Below are 25237 nucleotides of genomic sequence, written 5' to 3'. Positions count from 1 at the left end.
TTGTCCATTAGGTCGGCACAACCTGAGAGAGATGTGGTCTTGCTAACTAATGTTATCTGATTTATGTTTGCTATACTACCCATAAGCTCATCTTAATCCACATCCATTATCCCACAGGTACCACAGGCTGAGTTGGACCTCGGTGTGTCCCACTGGTAGGAGATGACAAATCTCTGCTGTTTTGTGATTGTTGCATCCGTCCAGTAAAGATACTACTGTCTTTGGTAAGGGCTGTCTCCATTCTTTTGCCTTTTCAGCATTTTCCATTAAGGGATCTGCTCCCATAACAAAAGGTAAATTTTGCCCCCGTGGCACCCCCAGGTTTTTGCTTGACACCACTGACGCTGCCTGCTCCCCCCAAAGTGGACTCATTGAAAATCACGACCTCGTCTTCAGTACTACTGGAAATTTACAGCACCTCCGGGCGCAGAGTGTGGGCTGTTGCAGCCTCTCTCCCGCTCTGAATACTGCTCATTGCTGGCCTGCTGAGCTGCCTTACTTCCTCAAGACGCAGCTGAGCCGACTCGGCCCTCACTCGAGAAGGCAGTTTATTCCCAAACCTTGCCACACATCCTGAGCTCATCGGCCTCCTTTGATGTGCCAACAGTAAACACACTTTACAACATGCACTCAGCCTCTGCTTGGACAACAGGTGGTAAGTCCTCGCTCCCGTCTGCCTGCTTGGACACCGACTCACCCTCACTTACTGCAGCCAGTGCTGCTTCATATTTGCTGCATTTCACTTTTTAACGTAGCGGGAGCAGGCCAAACGATGGCCAAGTCACATCACGCTTCAGCGTGTTGAGGCCAACCCAAGCCTGCCCTGATACCCCCGACCTTATCAGATCATCCCTCCTGACTATGCACAAAGTACGGAACGCCTCCCAGGCGGCAGCGCTCTCCTCTGACATCTTTTTCCCTTTCCCTTCCCACAATTAATGTGAATAAGGCTTTATCTACAGCCTTATATTCAAATTAACAACAATGAAAACCTGCCTTGACAGAACAAACCTACCCTACAGTCCTCTCAGGACCATGGCTCACCAAAATATGGCCACCACAGCCTGAGGGGACATACCTGAAGCCAAGCCTCACCCCTGCCTACAAATAGCCCAATTAAAAAACTCAATGGGACAGGGCTGCACCAACTGCCAGGGGTAGACTCTCTTCGGGAAGCAGCCCCCGGGATCCCATTCCTTCTCTTGATTTTTGATGAATGACTGATGCAAAAAAATAAGTGCTGGTCCCCAAATATGAGTGCTGGAGGCCCCCTCCTGTTCAAATTGAACACTGTTTGTATCAAAACCTGAACTGAGGGCAGTGCAAAATGCCTTTGGGTGTTGTGCACCCAACCCACAACAATGTACGTAAACAGGACATAGCAAGGTGGAAACAGTGCAAGGACTCCTAGGATTCCAAGCAAAGCAAGATCATTTAAACTAGCATGATACTGCTTTACAAAGAACACGAGCATCAAATGAAATCAGGTGCAAAGAATGGGCAAGTAGAATATCATGCTATTCCCCTGTGCAACTTGTAATTTCTATAATTCTACACATTTTACATTTGTCATCACCTCCAAACTTGTACAGGAGATTGCACTTCAAATATAAACCTGTTTCAAGCCACCATCTGCTCACCTTTGAAATGCAACCTTTCACTTAATACCTGGCACTAAATGGGCATTTGTTACACAGCCACCGACATCATCAGCGAACTACTGTGTAAATATGGCGATTTTTCCACGTACGCACACTGGCAGTACTATAGGCTTTCTAACTGCACTCTGCGATTTCTAGTAAATCTGGGCCTGTGTCAAGGATTGCAAAGAAACACATCACAAATTATAGATAGATTTTCCAGTGATAGCGTAGTGTCATGTGATATGCCTAACTCAGACACAATATAGAAATTAAACAATGCAGTGTTATTTAATACTTATAATATCTCATGCTTGTCTCAATCTGCCATTTATTTTTTGGCAAAATTGACAGGAAACACAACTTCCTGAACTTACTAGATGTGACACTCTTCTTACAACATTAACGTACATATAGTTTGGTCTTGTTCAACTCTGAGTTACAGAAGAGAAATAGTTTTCCATAGTGCTCTAAATAATACAATAAAATGACCTGGCGAAACAGGTGATTGTGTATTAGTCGAGTGCAAAATATTTGGCATTTTTTCTACATAGGTTTGTCATCTTTTCCTTGTGCAAAAGGTAAAGAGGTATTGCAGATTGCTAACTTCAGTACAATAAACACTATTCAACTATCTTAATAATACAACCACATTCAGCACATTTGTAAATGCAGGAAACACAGACATTAGTAAGATGTGCAGAGAAATCGAAAGGACACACAAGGAGGGACACTCCTATGGTGAGAAACTGGGTAGAGACAGACACAAAAGGGCTGGGTAAAGCTACTCGGAAGTTATGAAGGTATTGAAAAGATCCAATTCAACGATTATAGATACCGGGAGAAACAAATTAGAGGAGAGACTGGACACTACTTGAAAGACAAGGCACAAAGAATAGACAGGGAGATCCAGCCACTAGTAGACTTCAGGAGAACCTCCATCCACAAACAGACTCTCAAAGTAAGACCAACGCAATGGAAGCAGAGTGCTGTACAATGCCACAGACACAGCATTTCGTGCTTACAATAAAAATGATGGAAAGCAAAATGTATTTAACCAAATCAAAATGAAACCCATGTTTTTTAGATTGAAATCTGTGGCAGAAACGTTTGTGCCTTACAATATTTGTGCTTAGTGGAAGCCCTTAACTTGTTCTGCATTATGCAGAAAAGCCCTTTCTGTTCCCAACAAGTATATGCTGTCTAGTCACAGATCATATCAAATGCATATGTAGCAATACTGTCCTTGCATTAAAGGGTATAATGTATAGAAAAGATACTATTATAATACATATTTAAAAGACTACTGTACACACATAAATACAATGTATAAATAAATATCTTTCTTGTAAAAAATAATTAGAACATAAACAGAATGGGTAATAAGATTGCTTGCATATCCTAGTCTTTAGTGTAATATTTTCTTAGCAGCAAGAACTGTATTCTTCAGAAGCATTGCAATAGTCATGGGTCCAACGCCTCCTGGAACTGGTGTGATAAAGCTGGCTTTCTTCTTTACCTCTAGAAAGAAAAGAAATACATTACTGAACTATACAAATATTACCCTGAGAGCAGGAAAGTCCCGATTCCCCCCCCCCCCCGGTTCTTAGGCCACGTTTTGGCTGACATTTTTTGAAGTACGAAGTTTTGGATTTGGGCTATCTGGGCACCGTTAGCATCACTTACAAGGGTCCAGGACTAGATGGGCAAACCTTGGAGGATCAAGACTTTCTCAGGCTGGGTTCAGGTGCGGTTCAGGATGGTTGGAGACTTGCCTGTCCCTGTGGCTCTAAACAGGCGGACAGTCAACTAGCCCTTGGAGTCACTCTCATACCATGGGATCAAGCAGAAAAGCAGGTCTTATGAAGCAGGGCGGTCCTCTGAGAGCACAGGGAAGGTATAATTTAGTACAATGTGGAGTGGTGTGGCTCACTGGTTAGAGGCAGCAGACCCGGCAGCAGAGGACGGCCCAGGACCAGGGTTCAATTCTCGACGCGGCAGGGTCGTGGACCAGGGCAAGCGGACTCGATAATTCTCACTTCGGTGCCTACTCTAACCAGGGATCACACTCGGCAACTCTGGGCATTAGCTTGCCTCATCTCCACAACGGCCCCCCACATTCGCCGGGGATGCCTGGTTTCACCTTGGAGATACCCTGGAGGGAACATCTCACAGGGATAGCCAGGATGGGTTCCCCAGCGGTCTACAGCGCCACGACGCCTCAGGGCAGCAGTGCGCTTTACAAGACACATACATTTACATTTACAATAATTGAGAAAAATGTGTAGATTAATCCAATCAAAGAAAACCATAAATGTCAATAATTATATTAGGAGACCTGAGCACTCTATAATGATCCTTTATACTCTGAGTCATAAAAACAAAAACTAAACTTTAAGTATGTACAAACCAATTCACAGCAAGCAAATGTAGTGCTCTGTGAAACAAGGTGATCGCACAATGCAAATGAGTGCAGTGATACAAACAGTATTGTGATGCAGCTAAGCACGTTACTGACCACCATGTCAAACTTTATTCTTCCACAGGGGAGGAGGAGGCTCCATGATAAAGCATTTCACTTCAGTGAGTGACAGTCTTTGTCATTTTTAAGAAAATAACCATTGTATGTTCTACACCTCAGAGTGACAATTTCTTGTGAGCCAGGTACTTTAGTGGCCCAGCCACATTATAGAGACTGCCCTCATCACCTCTATGGATGATATCTGGCAGATCATGGATAGAGGTCACACCAGCCTCATACTACTGGATCTTTCCATAGCCTTCAACACCATCTCTCATCCCATCTTTTTCAAACGACTGCATGAAGCTGGCATAAAAGTCCTGCAATTTGCTAGAATTGTTCCATCCTGACAGGCTGCACCCAGTTGGTCAGCTTAGCCCCCTTCAACTTGGACACAGTCAATTTTATCTGCAGAGTTCCACAGGGATCCTAACTCAGCCACACTGTTCAACACCTGCATTACCCCTAGCACCAGCATCATCCATGACATCGGAATCAACATCATGTCCTATGCTGACGACACCCAGCTCATATTCTCCCTCTCTTACAAGACTCGAAACACTCGAACCAATTTCTCCGCCTGCATGACTAAAGTCACAAGATAGATAAAAACCTCCTGCCTCAGAAGGAAGTAGTAATCATTGGCAAAGACACCTGGAACTATACCTGATGGTCTGTTGAACTCCGAGCCACACTCCTCCCAGCAACCCACGCAAAAAACCTCAGAATAATAACTGACAACCAACTCAGCATGACTGACCAAATTAACACAGTCTACGCTTCCTGATTCCATAAACTCAAGTTACTGAAGAAATTCAAATGGCTCCCTACCAACAGTCACAGACCCATCGCACAAGCCCTCATGACCAACAGGCTTTATTACAGCAATCCACTCTATGCTGGAATGAACATTCAAATGATCGGAGGACTACAGACCATACAAAATGTAGTGGCCAGGCTCACCCTAAACCTCCCACCCCGCACATCAAAGACCTCCACTGGCTCCCAACCTTCAAACGCACTCTTCTATCCCCTCACCGAAACATACAAAGCCTTACACAACATTAGCTCCATGTACCTCACAACTGCATAAACTTCCACAAACCTACCCTCCCCTCAGCCGGACTACTACTCACATCTCCCACCTCACATTCGTAGAACCATATCCAGCGGTTGTGCCTTGTCCTACCTTGCTCCTAAAGACTGGAAACACCTGCCCCTGCACATCAGAGCCTCCTCCCGAGTTCCTGAATTCCACAATAAAGTGAAGAATTGGTTCTTCACCTAACCCTGACACTGGCTTTGCCCATTCTGCATCTGAAGCACCAAGATACCATCCTGGGTGCGTTGTGTGCTATGCTAATACACATAACATAAAACAAGATAACATAAAGTGAGCCTTTCCTCTTCTTTCTTTCGGTATATTGGCATTGCCAGCGGGACCATGTATTTCAAGAGTGTTCTTAGTGGCGATTCCATAATGACCCTTGAATATTAAGAACATCAAGAGCTTTTGAGCTATTGGAATGTGGAAATACATGTCATTTGTGTCCTCTTCTTTAACATCCACAATGCGTGAGAATCCTCTCTGAATATACAGGATGTTCTAGTCACCCAGCACCCATGTCAGTCTCATCCTAGACACCATACTTGAATGGGACCCATTCATAGTTTCCCCAGTGACATGAGGGCTCCTAATCTGGCAGAGTTGATCCTCCTCTGCTCGATCATCAGTGATTTTCAATGCATCATGACTGAGTGATCGCTGTCCCCTTGATTGTCCTATCTGGTTGAAGGTCTGAGATTTCTGGAAACTCTGTAAATCTGCTGCATACTTTGGATGTGGCTGAGCCTGGTCCATAAAAGGCACACCCAGGCACAGTGCAGAAGCTTGACTTCAGATGCCAGAGGAAGAGAGAGGGCACACACCAACTCAGAAACACAAGTTATGGTGGGGTCATGGACAGCAAAGTTCTTTTTGGGGTGTATTTTTTTTAAATGTGTTAGCAATGGGGGCGGGGGCTTTGCCATAATAAATTTCGTGCATAAGGCAACAAGACTTGAATTTGATGAGCCTCTGTATGGGTAGCCAGAGAAGTTAAGAAACTGTCTCACTGAGTTAGAGCTTTTAAACCTGAAAATAGTTCTTGCAAGTGTTTGAATTTTGTGTAGGCAATCACTGTCTTTTTTAGGTAGACCCTGATAGGTTTAGTTTCCAAAGTTCAGTCTTGACTGAACTAAAGCATTTGCCACTATGATCTTCTAGGAGAAATGCACGATTCTTTGAAAAGTTCTCATCTGGCAGTGGCAAGATATGGAAACACTGGTGATTTGGGCTTTGAGACTTAAATCAGAGCATAGCACAACACCCAAATCCTGGACTTTGGGAACTTGCTTTGAGCACTAAGGGAGAATGGCCATAGGGTGTTCTCTCAGCTATTGATTTTCTAGGAGACAAGGAAAATGTCTGATTTGGACAGACTCAGTTTAACGAAATTGGAGATCATCCACTGTGCAATTGCCTTCATAAATGCCTGAACTCCTGTACTAGCTTTGTGAGGGTCATTATTCACTACCTGGGGGTTATTGCATACATAAGCAAAGGTGTTAATGTTGAGTGGCAGTTTCGCCAATGGTAGGGCGTGCAAGTTAAACAGAATTGGGGATGGCGAGGAACCTGGGGCACTCCCCAGTGAACAGGAGCAAAGGCAAAGGTAAATTTGCCCTACTGTATGTCTATATGGGACCCAAAGAGCTAGTCATCCCTTTAGCTCTTCAGCGTTCGAACGCAATGACATCATGCACGTACACTCTACATCACACGCACAAGCCACTGTGGACGCGGCACACGTGACGGGAAGCTGATCGGCATAGAAGGGCTGGCGTGCACTGAAGTCGGGTACCTGCACGGCACCAGGAGGGACCATAGTAGTGGCGGCCCACCACCCTTGACGACGTAAGGAGTTGGGGAGGTGGGATTGCTAAATGTGCATCATGACAGCAGCATTTGGTGGAGCGCCCAGTATATTTGAAGGACCGGTGGGTTTTTCCAATGGTCTATGAGGATCCTGATCTGCCCCACCGGACGCAGCATAGCTATATGAAAGCCTGATAAGACAGAGTGAGCAATGCTATGAGTGCGAGCCTTGTTTGATACTTACAAAACTTACCTTACTGTGAATTTTTCAAACCAGTGTGTGACTACAGGGTGTCTTCCTCTTCTCTTGTGCCAGTTCTAGCAATTGATACAGTAAACTCGGTAAGATGCACCGAGTGTTTGGCTGTGTGTGTGATTTTAAGCACATATGTCTATAGATTTTTGGCAAGAGTACCATTGGGGGCATGATTACCAATATATTTCTTTTAAATAGGTGTGTTCATTCATATTAGGACGTAGACACATGCATGACAGCGGAGTATCAATATGTACTGTAGATTGCAATGTATGAAACATGCCAATGTATATTAGTAATAGTTACCGGTAGGGGATTATGGGAACCGAATTTGGCACAATGTAACTTTACTTTGCACCAGGAAAAATTTAATAAAGTCTTTTTACAAAAAAAATTAGGACGTAGACACATAATGCTTGCAATATTGATACTTGCATTTTATTGTTCATAATTAATATAAGGGCAGTGTCCCCTCAATAGTGGTGGCGTATAATGATAGGAACGCCCGAGTTGCACCAAAAGGGTTTAAGAAATAATAAAGGTAGCATATATAGCACTTGAATCACAATTTTTGTTAGTTTTCCTCATTTATGCACAAACCCTCTTCACTTGTATTTTTATTCTCTCCATTTACAGATCTCAAATAAGAGTCTGTGTACTGGACCACACCACATAATACAGGTGGAGGAACCTTTAGTACATTGATATACTAGGGGCATATCAGCAGAAAGGGACACGGATTCCGGCAGAAACATGTCGACCTTTATGCAGAACAGAGGGGTGAAGAGTGCATAATACACTAATTTTCACCACCATCCTAGGGTATGAATTACCTTTTTTAACCCTGACAAGGGAATCCAGGAATAAAATTGTTATTAGGATATCCCTTAGATAGTTTAAGACTCATTTCTGCACCTTTTTTGGATTCTTCTTTTTCCTTTTCTATTTGTTTATATTGTCTACCCCACCCTATTTCTCCGCCTCAAGCGTTGTTCTGCACTGAAGCGTCGCAGAAGCCCTATAATGAAGTATTCCACAATACAATGTGGGTGAGGGCAGTTCTCTACAAAGTAATGTGCTTTGCTACACCTTTATTGTAGACTGGCACTTGATAGAAATTGTGACTATAGGAAACTTCACTTCTTTTCTGTGTGTTGATACTTACTTTGAGGAGGTTCAAGTAAGGTGCAACCCCCCCCCCCTTCTGTTTGTGTAAAGAGAAGTTTTCATACGTCAAATAGAGAAAAGTATTAAGTGATGGTTGGTTCAAGCTAGGCAAAAGGAGTATACAAAGCAGATGTCAGGGGTTGAAGACCAAGGCAAGTCAAAGATATGTCCTTCCTTGCATGTAGTTCTTTGAATTAGCTGGTTCACATCTAAGTTGGTTATTTCAGGGCTCATGGGTAGAGAGATGTTTTCACCCCATACAGTGAAGTTGCCTAAGATGAGGATTTTTGAATAAATGCTACATGATTGAGTCATGAGCTTTTCTAGCCAACTGAAATCCTCTGTCGGGCACATTAGGTGGATGATAACTTGAAATACAGTATATAGTTAGTCCAGGGGTACACTGCCATTACAACACTGACTTTACTACGCATGACAGTTATCACACAGTTATACTACAGGTAAGTTCTGGGAGTAAGTTTTTATCTTTACCACAGATGTATTTTTTTTCTAATACCATAATTGGTAAAATTGTGGGTAGAGGGAGGTAGGGCTTAGGGGCTGGTTAGTGATAAAGGGAGGTATGGGTAAATTTAGGGGTTATGGGTGGGTAAACCTAAAGAAAGGTAAGGGTGAGTGTAGGATTAAAGGGACGATAAAGGTAAAGGGTGGTATGGGTAATGTTAGGATTTAGGGGTTGGGTAGAGGTAAATAGAGGTACCGTTAGGTTTAAGGTTCAGGGAGGCAAGGGGCAAAGGGAGGTTAGGAGTAAACAACATGGGAGTGGGAGGGTTGGGAGTTTCTCCCTAAAAATATAGGGGCACATTTACAAGGGGATATCGCCACCAGAACGTCACTTTAAGTGAAGTTCTGGTGGCCATATCTCCTTCTCGTTACTTACAAGGCGGCGTTAAGCCAGTGAACATGGCTTAACGCCGCCTTGTACATAAGGCACCTTTTCAGGTTTCACTGAGTGTAATAGGGGCTTGCAATGGGTGTTGCAGCCATTGCTTTTTGACACTGCCCCATATTTACAAGGATGGGGTTGCACCAAAAACTAAAGTCAGGTAAAACCTGGTCTTAGGATGGGGATACGAGGAGAAATTACTAATTTCTCGTCGTATTTTGCTCTTTCTATGTGTGCTGCATTGTAAAGCACACGTAGAAACAGCAAATCACCTTTAAATATTGCTATGTGCGGGAACGTGTCACTTCCTGCGCATAAACAACGGCCCCTGCAGCGTAGGCACCCTTGCAACATGACGTAAGAGTGCCTGCTCTGGCGCTAGGCAGCTTTTTTAGCCATCAGAAACGCAGGAGTGCGTCCCATTTTTGTAATTTCGGTGCAGAACTGCGTTTAAAAAATGTCAGAGCATGGCTTTACCAATTTTGGAGTAATACCTTGTTCTGGCATTTTATTGTAAATATTCCCCATAGTTTTTTTTTATCATACACACACACACACAAGCACACACATACACACCCATACAGACTCACACATATATATACAACCTACTGGCGGCCGCCAGTAGGTAGATATAGTTAGGACCAAAGATTCCAAAGGAAAAGCGTTTTTTTGTTTTGCACTTTGGCACTGCTTGACAAATCTTCACAACATTTTCAAAAAACATCCCCTTTTTGGTTCAGCTACTGTGTTGAAAGTTTTGGGGTGATCCGTCAAACAGGGACCAACAAAAAAGGGAATTTCAAAATGCATTTTCATCATGCTGTGTTTATGGGGATTTTTCATTTTTTGAACACGACTACAGCCTGAACCGCTTAATGGAATTACATCAACTTCGGCAGAAAGTTAGATGTTGGGGCAGAAATTTGGTGTAAATCTGTTTAGTAGTTTCAAAGATATTTAAGTTAAAAAAATACAGATATTTGGTCCTTGCAGTGGACTTGCGCAACCTTCTTAAATTTGATTGGCTGCCAACACATCAACCAGAAAGTGTTGACAGTCATCGTGGGACTCGACTTAAAGCCGAGTCTCACGAAAAAAGTGAAAAATAAAGAAAAGGTGGCAAGGTAGGAATGCCCTGACTCCCAGATATGGTAGGGGAAGTTCCACAGGGACCCTGCCGAAGTTTTAAGGCATTTTTTATTTATTTTGCCTCAAATTTGACAACCTCCGGGATATAGCTGTTTGTGTTGGCTTGGCGGGAGCTTCACTGCTTGCACCAAGCCATAGCAAACTGTACTTGCTTTTAACAAGTGAGAGCACAGAAAATGCTCTTGCTTGCTGAGAGCAAGCACAATTGCTTTGACACATAGGGAGCTGCATGTTAGCAGCTCCCTCAGTGTCAAAGCAATGCCGACTCCGCAGGAGGCAGTGAGCCGGCAGGGACAGCGGGGCCATGAGGCTCCTACCGCGGTCCCAGTGTTGAGTGAATTCCCTGGAGGTACCCACTTTAAATGGCTAGGGGCAGGGGGATGGGGTTCCTGGGGCCGAAATCGGCAATGGGATGGGTGTGGCCTCCCTTGCCTAGTATTAATTACATTTTTTTTAAAAAGGCCGGGAACCGAGGGATGGGGTCCCTGGGGCTAATGTTGGCCCGGGGAGTGGTGGCCACGCGGCCCCGTCACCTGTTTTAAAATTAGAAAAGTAAAGAAGTGACCAGGGATAGGGTCCCAGGACTATAATTGTCCTTGGAGGGGAACCACTTGGCCCCCCTCCCTTAGATAAAAACAAATGGCCAAGTCCTGGGGGACGGGGTCACGGTGCCCATAATTGGGCCAGGGAGGAGGGGCGTGGCTCCCCTCCCCCATTCAAAATAGTCTGGACCCAGGGGATGGCATCCCCAGGGCCGAAAACTACCCTGGGAATGGCCAGGTGGCCCCCTCCTGTTATAAAGAATAAATAAATAAACAGATCGGCAAATTGCCAGAGGCCATCTTCCTTTCTGGACCACTCTGCAAACACGCCTCCTGGTGCACAACTGGTTGGGGGATGAAGTCCCCTTGGATGCTGAGGGTACTTGGGGGCCAAGTACCCCTCCTATTACTTCCAGTAAGTCCCACACAGCTGGATTGCTGGAAGGTCATCAGTGGCCACTTCCCCTTTCTCCTTCTCTCTGCAAACGCGCCTCCTGGTGCACTGCTGGTAGGGGATGAAGTCTCTTTAGTTTCAGAGGGTCCTTGGGGGCCAACAAGCCTTTCTGTTACCTCCAGTAAGTCCCACACAGCAGGATTGCTGAGAGGTTTCTGGCGGCCATGCCACCTTTCTCCACCACTCTGCAAAAGCGCCTTCGGGTGCACTGCTGGTAGGGGAATGAAGTCCCCTTGGCTCCAAAGTGTCCTTGGGGCCAACTAGCCCTCCTGTTTTCCTGCAGCAAGTTCCACAATGTGTGGAAGTGCAATTGCTGAGGGGACTTCGAAGGCCATGCCCCCTTTCTCCACCACTCTTCAAACACGCCTCCTGGCGCACTGCTGGTTGGGGGATGAAGTCCCCTTGGTTCTATAGTGTCCTTGGGGGCCAACAAGCCCTTTTGTTACCTGCAGTAAGTCCCGCACACTGGAATTGCTGAGAAGACTTAGGAGGCCACGCCCCCTTTCGCCACCACTCTGCAAATGCACCTCCTGGCACACTGCTGGTTGGGGGATGAGGTCCTCTTGGATGCTGAGGGTTCTTGAAGGCCCAGAAGCCCTAATGTTATCTGCAGTAAGTCCGGCACAGCTGAATACCTGAGAGCTGCTTGGAAGCCTGCCCCCTTTCTCCATCACTCTGCAGACGCAACCTTGGAAATTCACTTAAAAAACAAAGGTTACAGGGACGCTAAAGTTTGGAAATAGATTTTTAAAAACCTTAGAAATCCACTTTAAAAACAACAAAGGTTACAGGGATGCTATCGTTTGGAAAAAGAATTTCAAAAACCTTGGAAATTCACTGAAAATATTAACTGTTACTGGGACGTTTTAGTTAGGCTCAGATTTCACTCGAACAATGAAACCAATGGAATTCAGCAGTTATATTTAGTTGAGCTAACTATAAGCTGTGTCCCCGCTATGCACTGCTTATGACCTCACATACTACATCCCTCTTTACATGGTCAGTAACATCGCTCATGACATCATCCACAGAACCACTCACACACCCACTCCTACCCCCATATAACCTCTCAAATGCCCACTAACACACCCGCACAACCCCTCACATACCCGTACACAGACCCATACCAGTACTCACAAATCCACTCACTCCTCCATAGAGGCACTCACACAGCCACTCACCCAACCATTCACACACCCATACAGCCATTCATAAAACCAATCACTTACTCATACAGCCAGTCACATAGCCACACACTCACCCATACAGCTACTCACACACCCACCTATTTACCTACACAGTCACTGATACACCCACTCACTCACCCATACAGTCTTTCAACACTGCCACTCACATACCCATACAAGCACTCCCACACCCACACAACCACTTACATGCCCTTTCACACATCCATACAAGCACTCACACAACCGCTCACTCAACCATACAGCCATTCAGACACTCACTCTCCAATACAGTCAGTCATACACCAACTCACTTAACCAAAAACCAACTCAGAGTCACTCACTCACCCATACAGCCACTTACACACCCAGTCACTCAATCATACAGCCATTGAGACACCCAGTAACCCACCTATACAGTCACTACACGCCCAGTTACCCACCCATAGTGCCACTCACACTACCACTCACTCACCCATACAGCCACTGACACACCCACTCACTCACCAATACAGCCAATCACATACCATCTCACTTACCCACACAGCTACTCACATACCCACTTATACACCCACGCAGCCACTTACACACCCATAAACACAAGGATACATACAGTCACACAGCCACTCACTAAATATATGTTAGAAGCAGTATCACTCAGTAGTAGTGCACCTAGTATCCTAATTTTACTTTTGTAGTTGGTTAGTATATATGTTTAACACCCATAAACTGTTATACAAACTTACACTCACTTGATGATGTAATCGTGATGTCATTTGAGATGTCATCAGTGATGTCACTGACCATGTCATGAGTGATGTAATACGTGAGGTCATACGCAGTGCATTGCAGGGGGTAAGTTATTATTAGCTCAGGTAACCATAACTGCTGAATTTCATTGGTTTTGTCCGAGTGAAATCTGAGCCTAACTATAATATCCCTATAACCTTTGTTTTTTTCAGTGACTATATATATATATATATATATATATATATATATATAGCTATATATAAATGTAAGGAATTTTCAGGGGGAGAGGTTCCACCCCTCCAGAAAATATGTATATCTAATCACAAAAATGTGTGGTAAAAGTCCACAATTTAATGCAACGCATTGTAAAGGGTAACATGTTGCACTAGATGTGTGGTATAGGCATGCGTAATAATGATATGCATTGCAGTGACCGATATGTAGTCCAAGGACCTGGTCTCACTCCCGGAGAAGTGATTTGATACTGTTGAAATGCTACAAGGAGAGGTTTTAATTTGAAGGTTATATCTAAATATCAAGCACACACCTCTACCTCTTAGTTACCGTTTGTTATTACCGTGTGAATAAAGACTATTTTTTATTGCTGAACACATACTATACAAGGCTGCTTTCAGTTGAGAGATACGTTTCATAATGGGGGTACTGATAAGTGGGTTGGGGGCTGAGTTTGCACAGAATATTATGCCTTTGATTAAGTAATGTTTTACTTCTTCATTTAAGGTGTACTTAAGTGGGAACATCTTAAGAATCTCCTTAGCTCTAGTTGGGAGCTCAGACTTACTTGAGTCTTTCCCATTGTTGGGTCTTGCTTGCTGGACTGTATGAGTTGTTTCCATGTGTGACTGGCAGAGTGGCTTGCTGCTGGACACGTTTTGGGCATGGAATGGTGCATATCAATTTCCCATTGGTGTGCCTTCAGTGTGCAAGCAGCGCACCTGCTGCATGCGTCCGCTGTGCATCTGTTGTGTGTCTGCGCTGCGGCTGCCATTTTAAGGCAGGACAAGATTGTGCCATGGAGGGAGCAGGCAGACATCATGCAGCGCATGGGTGCACAGAAAGACAAACTATCAAATCCAGTGTCTAAAATAACAAACAGAACAATTAAAGCACAAGGTGAGGCACCCTCTAGGGTTTACAAATAAATAAAATACAAATGAAAATAATCACCAGATTAAAACAAAAAATGGGTCCAAAATGGCCAGGCAGCCTTAGCTCAAAAGTAACTGTAGTGATGGATGTAATGCATTAATTCCATTAAAAACATTACATTCACCTCCAAATCTGTTTTCCAGACTAAGTAGTATTCTCTGGCCTTTAATCCCTCAGAAGGTGGAATGGGTGTGTATAATGGTGTCACATCTAGTGTACATAGCCTAATCTCCTCTATGTCCTCAATCTTTACTTGATTTAGTTTTTGTAAAAAACATGTGAACAAATTATGATGTTCTCTGATCGTATTAGATGTAAGACAGTAACTATACATTTACCAACCTGTTCTTGAATAGAATCTACAACTGAAACTATTGGTCTTCCAGGTGGTTGTACCAAAATATGTGAATTTTAAGTAACAAACAAGTTACTTACCTTCGGTAACGATTTATCTGTAAGAGACATAGATAAGTTAAAGATTCCTTACCTCAGAATTACCCCCAGGCATCAGACAGGTTCAAGCGAATTTTTTGTCAGCAGTACCCCTGCGTGTCGAAAGGTGGCGTCGTTCGGCTCCGCGTTCGTCCTTGGCGTTGTGGTCGACGGGATGACGTCACGGTAGCTACTTAGACACCACACGTGAGCGCTGACGTCAGTTCTTTTACACGACATTCCATGCCAGAAACGCAGAGCCATGCAAGACACTGACCAGTGGTGCGCAAACCTAGGGCCCTGAAAGGGATTCACTGACCCTAAAAGTCAGTTTGCAGAATAGGGAGGATGGGTGGGGCGGTAAGGAATCTATAACTAATCTATGTCTCTTATGGATATATCGTTACCGTTACTTGTTCATCTGAAAGAGACAATTAGTTATAGATTCCTTGCCTAAGAATAGATACTCCAGCAATACCAACCCCGAAGGTGGGTCTGCGAACCAAGTTCACACAAGAAAGTCCTGGAGAACAGATCGGCCAAAGAAGCCGTCTCTTAGGACTTGGCTGTCCAGGCAGTAGTGTTTCGTGAACGTGTGCAGAGATGCCCACGTAGCTGCCTAACAGATGTCAATCAGGGGAACTCCGTGTCCCAAAGCAGTGGTAGTTGCCGTTGCCCTGGTGGAATGGGCACACAGTCCCACTGGAGGCTCCTTCTTCGCCAAGGAATAGCAAGCTTTGATGCACAAAATGACCCATCTAGAAATGGTCCGTTTGTGCACGGCCCGACCTCTCTTGGCGCCCACGTAGCCAACAAAGAGTTGGTAATCCACCTGGAATTGCTCTGTGCGATCCAGATAAAAGGAAAGCGCGAGTTTTGGATCCAGACGGTGAAGCCTCTCTTCCTCTTTAGAAGGATGCGGAGGCGGAAAGAAGATGAGCAAAGTGATGGTCTGGCGAATGTGGAAAGAAGTAACCACTTTAGGAATGAAGGAAGGACGAGTTCGAAGGACAACCTTGTCTGGATGAACAGCCAGAAAAGGAGGTTTAGAAGAAAGAGCGTGAAGCTCACTCACCCTGCGTGCAGAGGTGATGGCCACCAGAAAGGCTGTTTTTAAAGTCAGAGGCCTGAGAGGACAGTTTTTCACCGGCTCAAAGGGAGCACACATAAGATACGTAAGAACCAAGTCCAAGTCCCACTGAGGCATTCTGAAGGGAACAGGAGGAAAAAGATGAGTAATGCCCTTAAGGAAGCGATTTACAACAGGGGACTTGAAAAGAGAAGGCTGATCAGGAAGCCTAAGAAAGGCTGAAATGGCTCAGAGATAGCCCTTAAGAGTGCCCAGAGCAGAGCATTGCTGGGCCAAAGAAAGAAGGAACAAGATAACCTCAGAAAGAGGGGCAGAAAGGGAATCCACAGCCTTTTTATGTGCACCATGCGACAAATTTGTTCCATCTGTAGGCGTATAATGGCTTAGTGGAGGGACGCCTGGCTGCCAAGATTACATTGCAAACTTCGGGAGGCAGGTCGAAAGACCTTAACTGCCACCGCTCAATCTCCACGCAAGGAGGTGGAGACTGGACAGGTTCGGGTGGAGGACCATCCCCTGCTGCTGCGACAGAAGATCCTCCCGAAGAGGCAGTCTGATCAGAGGATCAATGGCCATGTTGAGCAGCTTGGGATACCAGACTCTTCGTGCCCAATCCGGAGCCACAAGAATGACTTGGACCCGGTCACGCCGGATCTTCTTCAGCAATCTGGGCAGAAGTGGTATAGGCGGAAAGGCGTACAACAGACCTCAACTCCACTCGCGACGAAAAGCCTCGCCTAGCGAGCACCGCCTTGGGAATTCCAACGCACAGAACTGCTGACATTGCGCGTTCCCTTCGGTGGCGAATAGATCTAACCAAGTCTCTCCTCACTGCTATAAGAGACCTTGCGGCACCTCCAAGTAAAGACACCATTCGTGATCCAACATGCACCTGAGGCTGAGTTTGTCCACCCTGGCATTCAGGGAACCTGCCAAGTGTTGAACCACCAAGGAAATGCTCTGATGTTCCAGCCATCTCCAGAGACTGAGAGTCTCTTGACATAGGGTCCACGACACCACCCTGCCCTGTCTGTTGCAGTACCACATGCGGTGGTGTTGTCCGTAAACACCTGCACCACTCTTCCCCGGACAGAGGGAAGGAATGCTTTAAGTGCAAGACGGATCGCCCAAAGCTCCAGAAGGTTGATGTGGAGCCCGGACTCCGCCGGAGACCAGAGGTCTCTGACCTGCATCTCTCCCATGCGCCCACCCCATCCCAGCAGTGATGCATCTGTCACCACTGTGAACTCTGGTGGGAGAAGGGAGAGGGATCTGCCGCTGACCTAATCTTGGTTCGTTAGCCACCACTGCAATTGGTGTGTAGTGCCCTCCGCGATCTGGACGCAATCAGACATATTCTCCTGACGCTGAGCTCACTGGAACTTCAGGTTCCACTGCAAAGCCCGCATATGCCACCTGGCATGATGTACCAGCAAGATGCAGGAGGCCATGAGGCCCAGCAGCCTCAGGGTCATTCCAGCACTGAAGCCTCCTCTTGGGTTAAGAGCCTCTGAGATAAATTGATAATGGTAGAGGGCTTCATGACTTGTAGAACTGCCGTATCGTTGTCATCTCCCAGAGTTGGGGATTGAATCTGCCTCTTTGCTTCGGTTCGCCTTTGTCTAAAAAAGCAACCTGCTTTCTTGAGGGACCTCCTCTTGAATCCAAATCACCGGAAGTATCTGAAGACGATGTTTCAGAAAATGTAAGAAAGCGATTCCTGGAGTGTCCTTGGAAGTTCGACAGGGCTCTACGAGATTCAGCAGTTGTGTAAAATTTGTCTTTCAGAAAGGGGTATACTTGATCTATATTAGAGGACTTTGAGTCTCTCTCAAACTTCGCTGTTTTAAAGCTGATCGTATTTTCTTTAAAGGTTAGTATCTCTTTTTCAATTTTGTCTAATAGGCTTTTGGATTCTGAAACAGTGTAGTTGTCTTTTATTGCCTTAGTTAATTATTCAAGTTCATCGGCTTCTTTCTGACACAATCTTCGGGCAGTTTCGATAGTATGCACCATTAGGTCACGGCTGCATTTAGTATTTATGTAGCTGAAGCCCTTCCTATACTCAGAATCATCGGTAAATATAACAGGTATATTCTTAACCTGAAGGCCCCAGGGAATGGTATCCGCTCTCAAGTGTTCTAACAGGAAATGCCGGTGAAGTTCAGTGCGGAGGTGTTTTTTTTGTGTAAGCGGGTCAATTTTTCAGCCTCGTTTTGTTGTTGGGCTGAGGTACTTAATGTAACTGAAGCGAAAGGAGAGTGAGTTGATATCAAGTTTTGAATATGTGCTTCTGAAAAGGATAGTGTCACCTTCTCAGACATTATTTAACAGGAAGGCCTGTCTAGATTTAAGCAATCTAATTTTGTTAGTTGGGCACCAGCGCCCTGGTGCCCAAACTCTCGCGAGTAAAAACCTGCTCTTAACTACAAAAACTGGGGGGGATAGGCCCAAAGGACCAGAACCAGGTAGGGCCGTACTAAATTGAATACAAAAAGGAGAACCTGGCTCCGTTTGATGTTATGCTCTTATTATTTTTGAGCAACAAACAGACCACTATCTTTTCTGTTTGAATGTAATTTTTATTAAACCATTCCTTTCTTTGCAATTGTTTATATCTACCAAAAAGATTTTAGTTGCATGAGATGTGAAGAGACAGCCATTTTTCAAACTAACATACAAAACATGAAAAATATGACAATTCACAATGGACAGTGCATGAAATACTTATATTCAAACACACTTATATACAACAACGTTGAACTTTTGCATCATAACATCAGAAACTAGAATACTCTTATCGCTATCTTAGCAGTGCCTGGGGGCACTCTCCCCAGAGCTCGGCAGTGCCTGGAGATCTCATCCCCCGGGCCGGCATCTGAAGAGAAGGGGACCGGGACTCCATTCCCTGATCCAAGACAGAGGGGAAACGCTGTGGCACCTCCCTCCTACAGCAAAAAAGGAGGTGGACCTAGGATTCTATTCCTGTGCCGCCGATGTGAAGAGGAGAAAAGGAGTGCTGTAACACCCCCCCTCCTCCCAATGGTAGTAGCCTTGCTCCAGCTCCTTGTGCCCATGTCTGAGGGAGCAGGTCAGCTGCTGCAAGTAAATCCCTGCCTGCACGGAGTGGGCAGGCAAGGATCTAGCTGCTAGCTCCCGAACCAGCAGAGAGAAAGCTTGTCAGGTGCAGATAAGCCCACTCCTGAGCTGCACCATCCCAAGGAAATGTCAGGGTGACCGGGAGGAGCTGGGCACCCCCACAGAAGAAAACTGAGGTGTGAGGGCACTTGCCAGCTGCGTGGTTCTCCTGAAAGCAGTGGGAGAGCTTCTAATTAAATGCTGACTGCTTCCACAGAGGGAGAGCCCTATAATGCCCAGTGGGCCTTAATTTGCATACACGTTTCTGCTTTTGGTGGCTCCAGGATGACAGGGGCACTAACAATGAATTTATGCAGTATGAAGGTTAGAGAAGGGGGCATGCTGTCGGACTTACAGCACCCTCCCCCTCCAGTAAACTTTACAAAATTGACCCCATGCTTCTAGGGTCACAACATGGATTAACTCAGGCTTTTTCTTTGCTATTTCAAGTATTCCCAAGGCTGTAAATGTTGTTCTTCAGCCTGGGTGTGCAGTGATCTTTAGTGGTTGTTTTTATGGCTGCAGTTTATGTGGACTAAAGGTGTATTAAAAAAAGGAGACACAGAAAATATAAGGCTGGGAGGGATTTATTTGAATAAATATTGAAATGCTTTACTGAAAGATTGCAATTAAACATGGTTATTGATTAAGGTGCTATCATAATGGGATTTCAAACATGTGGTTATTGGTCTTTTTAATGTGGTGACCCTTGACAAACCAATAGGCTTTCCAGATATGCTGTTTTGGTGACCCCGTAACAAAGTCAACAGGCTTGCTTTATTTAAAGTGATACCCCCTATATTGTGATGTTCTATCTGGTGTAGGTGGGAGGGTACTGTGATTTTGGGGGTCATTACCCTTTAGGGGTCAAATGTGTTTTCGGAGCATCACCTAGATAATTTTATCTGCCTATATTTGCAAAGTAATGCATAGTATTTAATAGTGTGTGTGTGTGTGTAATAAATGGAATTTTCCTTTTATAACGAAAAAGCACTGACTGGACAATCATTTATTGAGTGTCATTATTGCGATCCAGCGGATGGTGACTACTCATATAACCACCTCCCTGTAGTAGGCCTTGGACCACTCTGCTTCGCTATCCTGAGAAAGTGAAGTGCTACAATGGGGTGGTTGGTTCCTAGTAAGGGGAAATTGTGGACATATTACTAGTGCAGTCCTCATACCCTGCACAACTAATAACCACATTTCTTACATGTAGCATATCTGCGGGTATTTGAATATTTCTCTATAGGTCTAACTGTTGTTCCTCTAATGTCTTTGTAAAGCTGCTATTTTAGGGAGAGAAGTACTGTACAAATGTTTTACATTTTTAAATCTTTCGGGGAATGGTTGTTTTACCTCATTCTTCACTAAATGACACTACAGAGGTGCCATTTTAGTTTAGTTGCGCTCATGTTGTTGGAACCAACTCTATGTCAGAGCATTTTTTTGGGCATATAAATAGGGCCATGCCACGGACGTGCGCAGGAGACACGCCAAATGCAAGCCCATCAGCGCCCGCAGCTTCTGGGATGCACCCAGCGTCAGCCATGCTGCCAGTGGGTCCAGACAGAACGCTGCTTCTCAGGTATTTTCTAGGGAAGAACTGATTTAACTGCAAAGTATACTGTGTGGTAATTTAATTTCAATTTGGATTTGAGTGATTGGCATATGTATGTGTCCATCTTGTAAGTTCACAAGTGATTCCACCGACCATAGTAAGCATGTGTCTATTCACTTTATAGTTAATACTAATTTTTCCAAAAATAGCGTTTCTCACTACAATGCTCCTAGGGGTGCCTCTTTTTCTGCTTGTCTTATCAATTGCAGATCCCTACCTAAATATGCCTTAGATATTTTTAATATACTTCTCGAAGATAGATGGGACTTTATTTTCCTCACAGAAACTTGGTTGAAGGAAACATCTATATCTGATATTGCTTTAGCTAACTCCCCTAGTTTTTTAATCCAGAATATAAACTGGGAGCGTAAAATGGAAGGTGGTGTTGCATTTGTACATATATATTGATCAATCTTTTGATGTTTGATTTCAAAATTGACTGGTGATGGAAATGTAGAAAGATTGTTCTTTTCAATTAACTTAGCACATTCTTGTCCTCAATATGGCGCCCTAATTAATGTATAGGCCTCCTGATTGATATATTGATTCCCTCCAACGTCTTGCTGATGTCTGATAAACTGTTGCTACCTTACTCTAATTTTATGGTAGTAGATGATTTCAATTTTCATGTAAAAGAATTGAAGAGTCGTGCAGTCAAGCAATTTAAGACAGTTGAGAAGGTTTTAATTTAAAGCAGCTACACATAAGTGGCCCTACACATAAGGCGTGCCACACTTTGGACCTTATTTTTTCCAATCCTGGTAATTTTCAAACCAAACCCGCTCTTCAACTAGTTTGGTCTGGCCATTTTCTGGTGCCTTTTACATTTACTATTTCTTCAAATTATAAATGTCAGGAAGCGATACAAAAGCTCTCAAGGGCTTGGCATAAAATCTTGAATCCTCTCTTGGGTGAAGCCCTTCAATCCATTCCACTAAGTCTTTTGGGTTATCAGATGTTGATGCTGAAAACTGAAAGCCTGAGGCTCTAGATCATATTGGCACCTAAAAATGTTTATGCCTTTAGAAGATCTAAGCCTATTGCTCCATGATTCTTGGCATCTCTAAAAGAGGAAAAACATCAGTGTAAATTACTGCAGAGAAAATCGAGAAAAATAATAGGATGATGAGGCTAAAATAATTTATAAAAATTATTTTAAAATTTTCTGAAAATCTATTCGCAAGGCTCATAATATATCTCTTCCACAATTTCTACTGCGTTTAATATGCCCCGTGAACTTTTTTAAATCATTGGCTCCTTTCTTTCTCCCACTGCTCTAGAGAATAAACATACTCCTTCGGCCAGACTCTATGACGATCTTTCATGAGAAAGTTCAAACAATATATGCTCAGTTTTCAGTCAAAGCCCGATTGCTATCCAAGATGCCTTAAACTTGTCTCCTGGTTCCTAGTTATCAGTTTTTAATCCTATATCTCTTAAGGATTATGCCGAAGAACTTGCCAAACGCAAATCTAGATCCCCTTTAGACCAATTTCCCCCCAACATCTTAAAGTTAGTGTCCACTTCTGTCAATTCTATTCTGAATACGATTATGAATAGTTCCTTGGAATCTGCCATGGTTTAAAGGAGCCAACTGCTGACCCAAATATTTAATGTAATTACAGGCCCTTCTACTTTTACGGGCTCTCGCAAAAAATGCTGGAGAAATTAGTTAATAAACAACTAACCCAGTACTTGGAATCTAATCATCTTTTGCATTGACTCTCGATCCGGATTTCATTCAGGTTTTAGGACCGAATCAGCCTTGTTGAGTCGCCTTGTTAGAAGTCACAGAGTTCTTTATAGACAATCTGGACCAGCATTCCTCAGCTATGGTGGTCCTACTCGATTTATTATCAGTGTCTCTCATTCATTCCTAATAAATAGGCTCAGGAATATTGGAATCAAAAGGTGCACCCTTGGCTGAAATAATTTATTGACGACAGGACTTAGGCTGTTTATCTCGCACCTAATACATATGCTCTAAAACCTCTTGGATACAGAGTCCCACTGAGCTTCACACTTAGTCCCACTCTTTTTAATACATATCTGGAGCTGCTGGCTAGTTTAGCTGATTCTTGGGGCTTGTGAGTTATCTCATATGGTGATGACATTTAACGTCTCCTGTCTTTTCAGGAAAATAATGTAGATGCGCTGATTTTGTTTAAACAGTGTCTGAAATCAGTAGTCGAGTGGATGGACAGTTATTGTCTCAAATTAAAGTTTGAAAAAACAGACATCCTTTTCTTCGGGATGGAGTGCTCCCTAGGCTCCAGTAATTGCTGGCTGAGCTTGGGCCTCCTTCCATTCTCACCTCAACAGTACAGTGGTGGCTCCTCCGCTAAGGTGGAGGAGTGTCGTCCCACTGGTATTTTTCAGCAGTTTAAGAAAAATAAATGATAATAACCCAGGAATTATCATTTTATTTTTTCCTTTTTCGAGAACAGTAGCTAAGCTTTGCGAGAGTGGCGGGGCTAAAAGAGCAGCAGAGGTGTGGTTTGCGCCCACTCCTCAGTGCACATGACAGTTTGGCCAGCCCTCTAAGGCCGCCCAAAACAGTTGTGTGTATTTTCCATCTTCTCTACCAAGGCTGCATTACAGCCTGGGTGGAGAACATGCCTAGGCCCCCATGCCCCGTCTGAGCGCAGTGCCATAGTACTCAGATCAAACACAAGGCTGCACTGCCGCATTGTGATTGGCTCAGGGGAGCCTGGGTTTTTCCAGGCTGCTTCCTGTTCCTGCCTGCAGGAGGCGGAGAGACGCGACCAAAAGGAGCGGCAAGGAGGACGTGGCAAGCAGGTAAGTTGGATTTTCTTTAATCCCCCCCACACTGTCCCTACACCCTTGATCGGTGCTGGCCACTGCAGCAAAAGTAAGATATTTGGGTGTCAAATTTGATATCAGTCTTTCTTTTGAACCTCAAATTAATGCCATTTCATCTTCTGCTTTTTCTACTATCAAATCTTTAAAGAGAATGTTGCACTTGGTCCCAGAGCATAAGCAAAAGATTAATGTTCAAACTATGGTAACCTCTAGACTTGACAATGCGAACAGCATGTATTTGGGCCCATAAGCTTATTTGATCCAACGCTTTCAGTTTGTTCAAAATGCAGCTGCTCAATTACCTACAAAAATTACTTTCAGACAATCAGTGACCTCTGTCTTGTGCCAATACCACTGATGAACAAGTTACTTACCTTCGATAACGATGTATCTGTAAGAGACATATGTAGTTATAGATTCCTTACCTTTAGAATAGATACCCCAGCAATGTCAATCCCGGTGGTGGGTCTGCGCACTATGTTTACAACAGGAAGTACTGGAAAACAGAACGGCCGAAAAAGCCGTCTCTCCGGACTTGGCTGTCCAGGCAGTAATGTTTTGTGAACCTGTACAGAGATGCCCATGTGGCTGCCTGGCAGATGTCAGTAAGTGGAATTCTACGTCCCAAATCAGTAGTGGCTGCCGTTGCCCTGGTAGAGTGGACACGCAGTCCTACCGGAGGTTCCTTTTTCGCCAAAGAATAGCAAATTTTGATGCATAGGAGAACTCATCGAGAGATCGTACATTTGTGCATGGCCCGACCTTTCTTGACGCCCACATAACCCACGAAGAGTTGCTCGTCTTTAGTGCGGTCAAGGTAGAAGAACAGCACACATTCTGGGTTCAGATGGTGGAGTCTCTTCTCCTCTTTTGAAGGGTGCGGAGGCGGGAAGAAGGTGGGCAATGTGATGATCTGACCTATGTGGAAAGTGGTAACCACTTTGGGCAGTAAAGAGGGCCTAGTGAGAAGGACTACTTTGACCAGATGAACAGCAAGAAAGGGAGGCTTGGAGGACAGAGCCTGAAGCTCCCTCACCCTGCGGGCAGATGTGATGGCGAGCAAAAAAGCAATTTTTAAAGTAAGAAGACAAAGAGGACAATTATATAGTGGCTCGAAGGGAGCACACATAAGGTAAGTAAGGACAAGGTTCAAGTCCCATCGGGGCATCACAAAAGGAGAAGGAGGAAAGAGATGAGTAATGCCCTTCAGAAATCTATTTACAATAGGGGACGTGAAAAGAGAAGGCTGATCAGGAAGTCGAAGAGAGGCCGAAATGGCCAAAAGACAGCCTTTAAGGGTGTCCAGAGCAGAGCCCTGCTGGGCCAAAGAGAGAATGCAGAGGACAACCACTAAAATAGGGGCATAAAGGGGATCCACAGCCTTTGCTGTGCACCATGCTGCAAATTTGTTCGATCTACAGGCGTACCCCGTTTTAGTGGAGGGACGCCTGGCTGCAAAAGTTACAGACGTCGGGA

At 44.5% G+C, this 25237-nt stretch overlaps 1 protein-coding gene and 1 long non-coding RNA gene across 2 annotated transcripts in view; one reads left to right on the top strand and one right to left on the bottom strand.

Annotated features, from left to right (window-relative positions):
* LOC146866421 (uncharacterized) overlaps positions 1-25237 on the top strand; it is a 262209-nt gene that overhangs the window by 78091 nt on the left and 158881 nt on the right. The gene's annotated exons all lie outside the window — the stretch shown is intronic.
* The window catches only part of MTHFD2L (methylenetetrahydrofolate dehydrogenase (NADP+ dependent) 2 like), a 356021-nt gene continuing 332851 nt past the window's right edge, over positions 2068-25237 (bottom strand). Inside the window, exon 8 of the mRNA XM_085636486.1 lies at positions 2068-3161. Within this exon, the coding sequence (XP_085492612.1) occupies positions 3049-3161 (113 nt within the window). The 3' untranslated portion in view covers positions 2068-3048. The remainder of the gene's footprint in view (positions 3162-25237) is intronic.

Source organism: Triturus cristatus, chromosome 2_1, assembly GCF_964204655.1.
Source record: "Triturus cristatus chromosome 2_1, aTriCri1.1, whole genome shotgun sequence".
NCBI classification, from domain to species: domain Eukaryota; kingdom Metazoa; phylum Chordata; class Amphibia; order Caudata; family Salamandridae; genus Triturus; species Triturus cristatus.
This window is presented reverse-complemented; position numbering and strand designations above follow the sequence as displayed.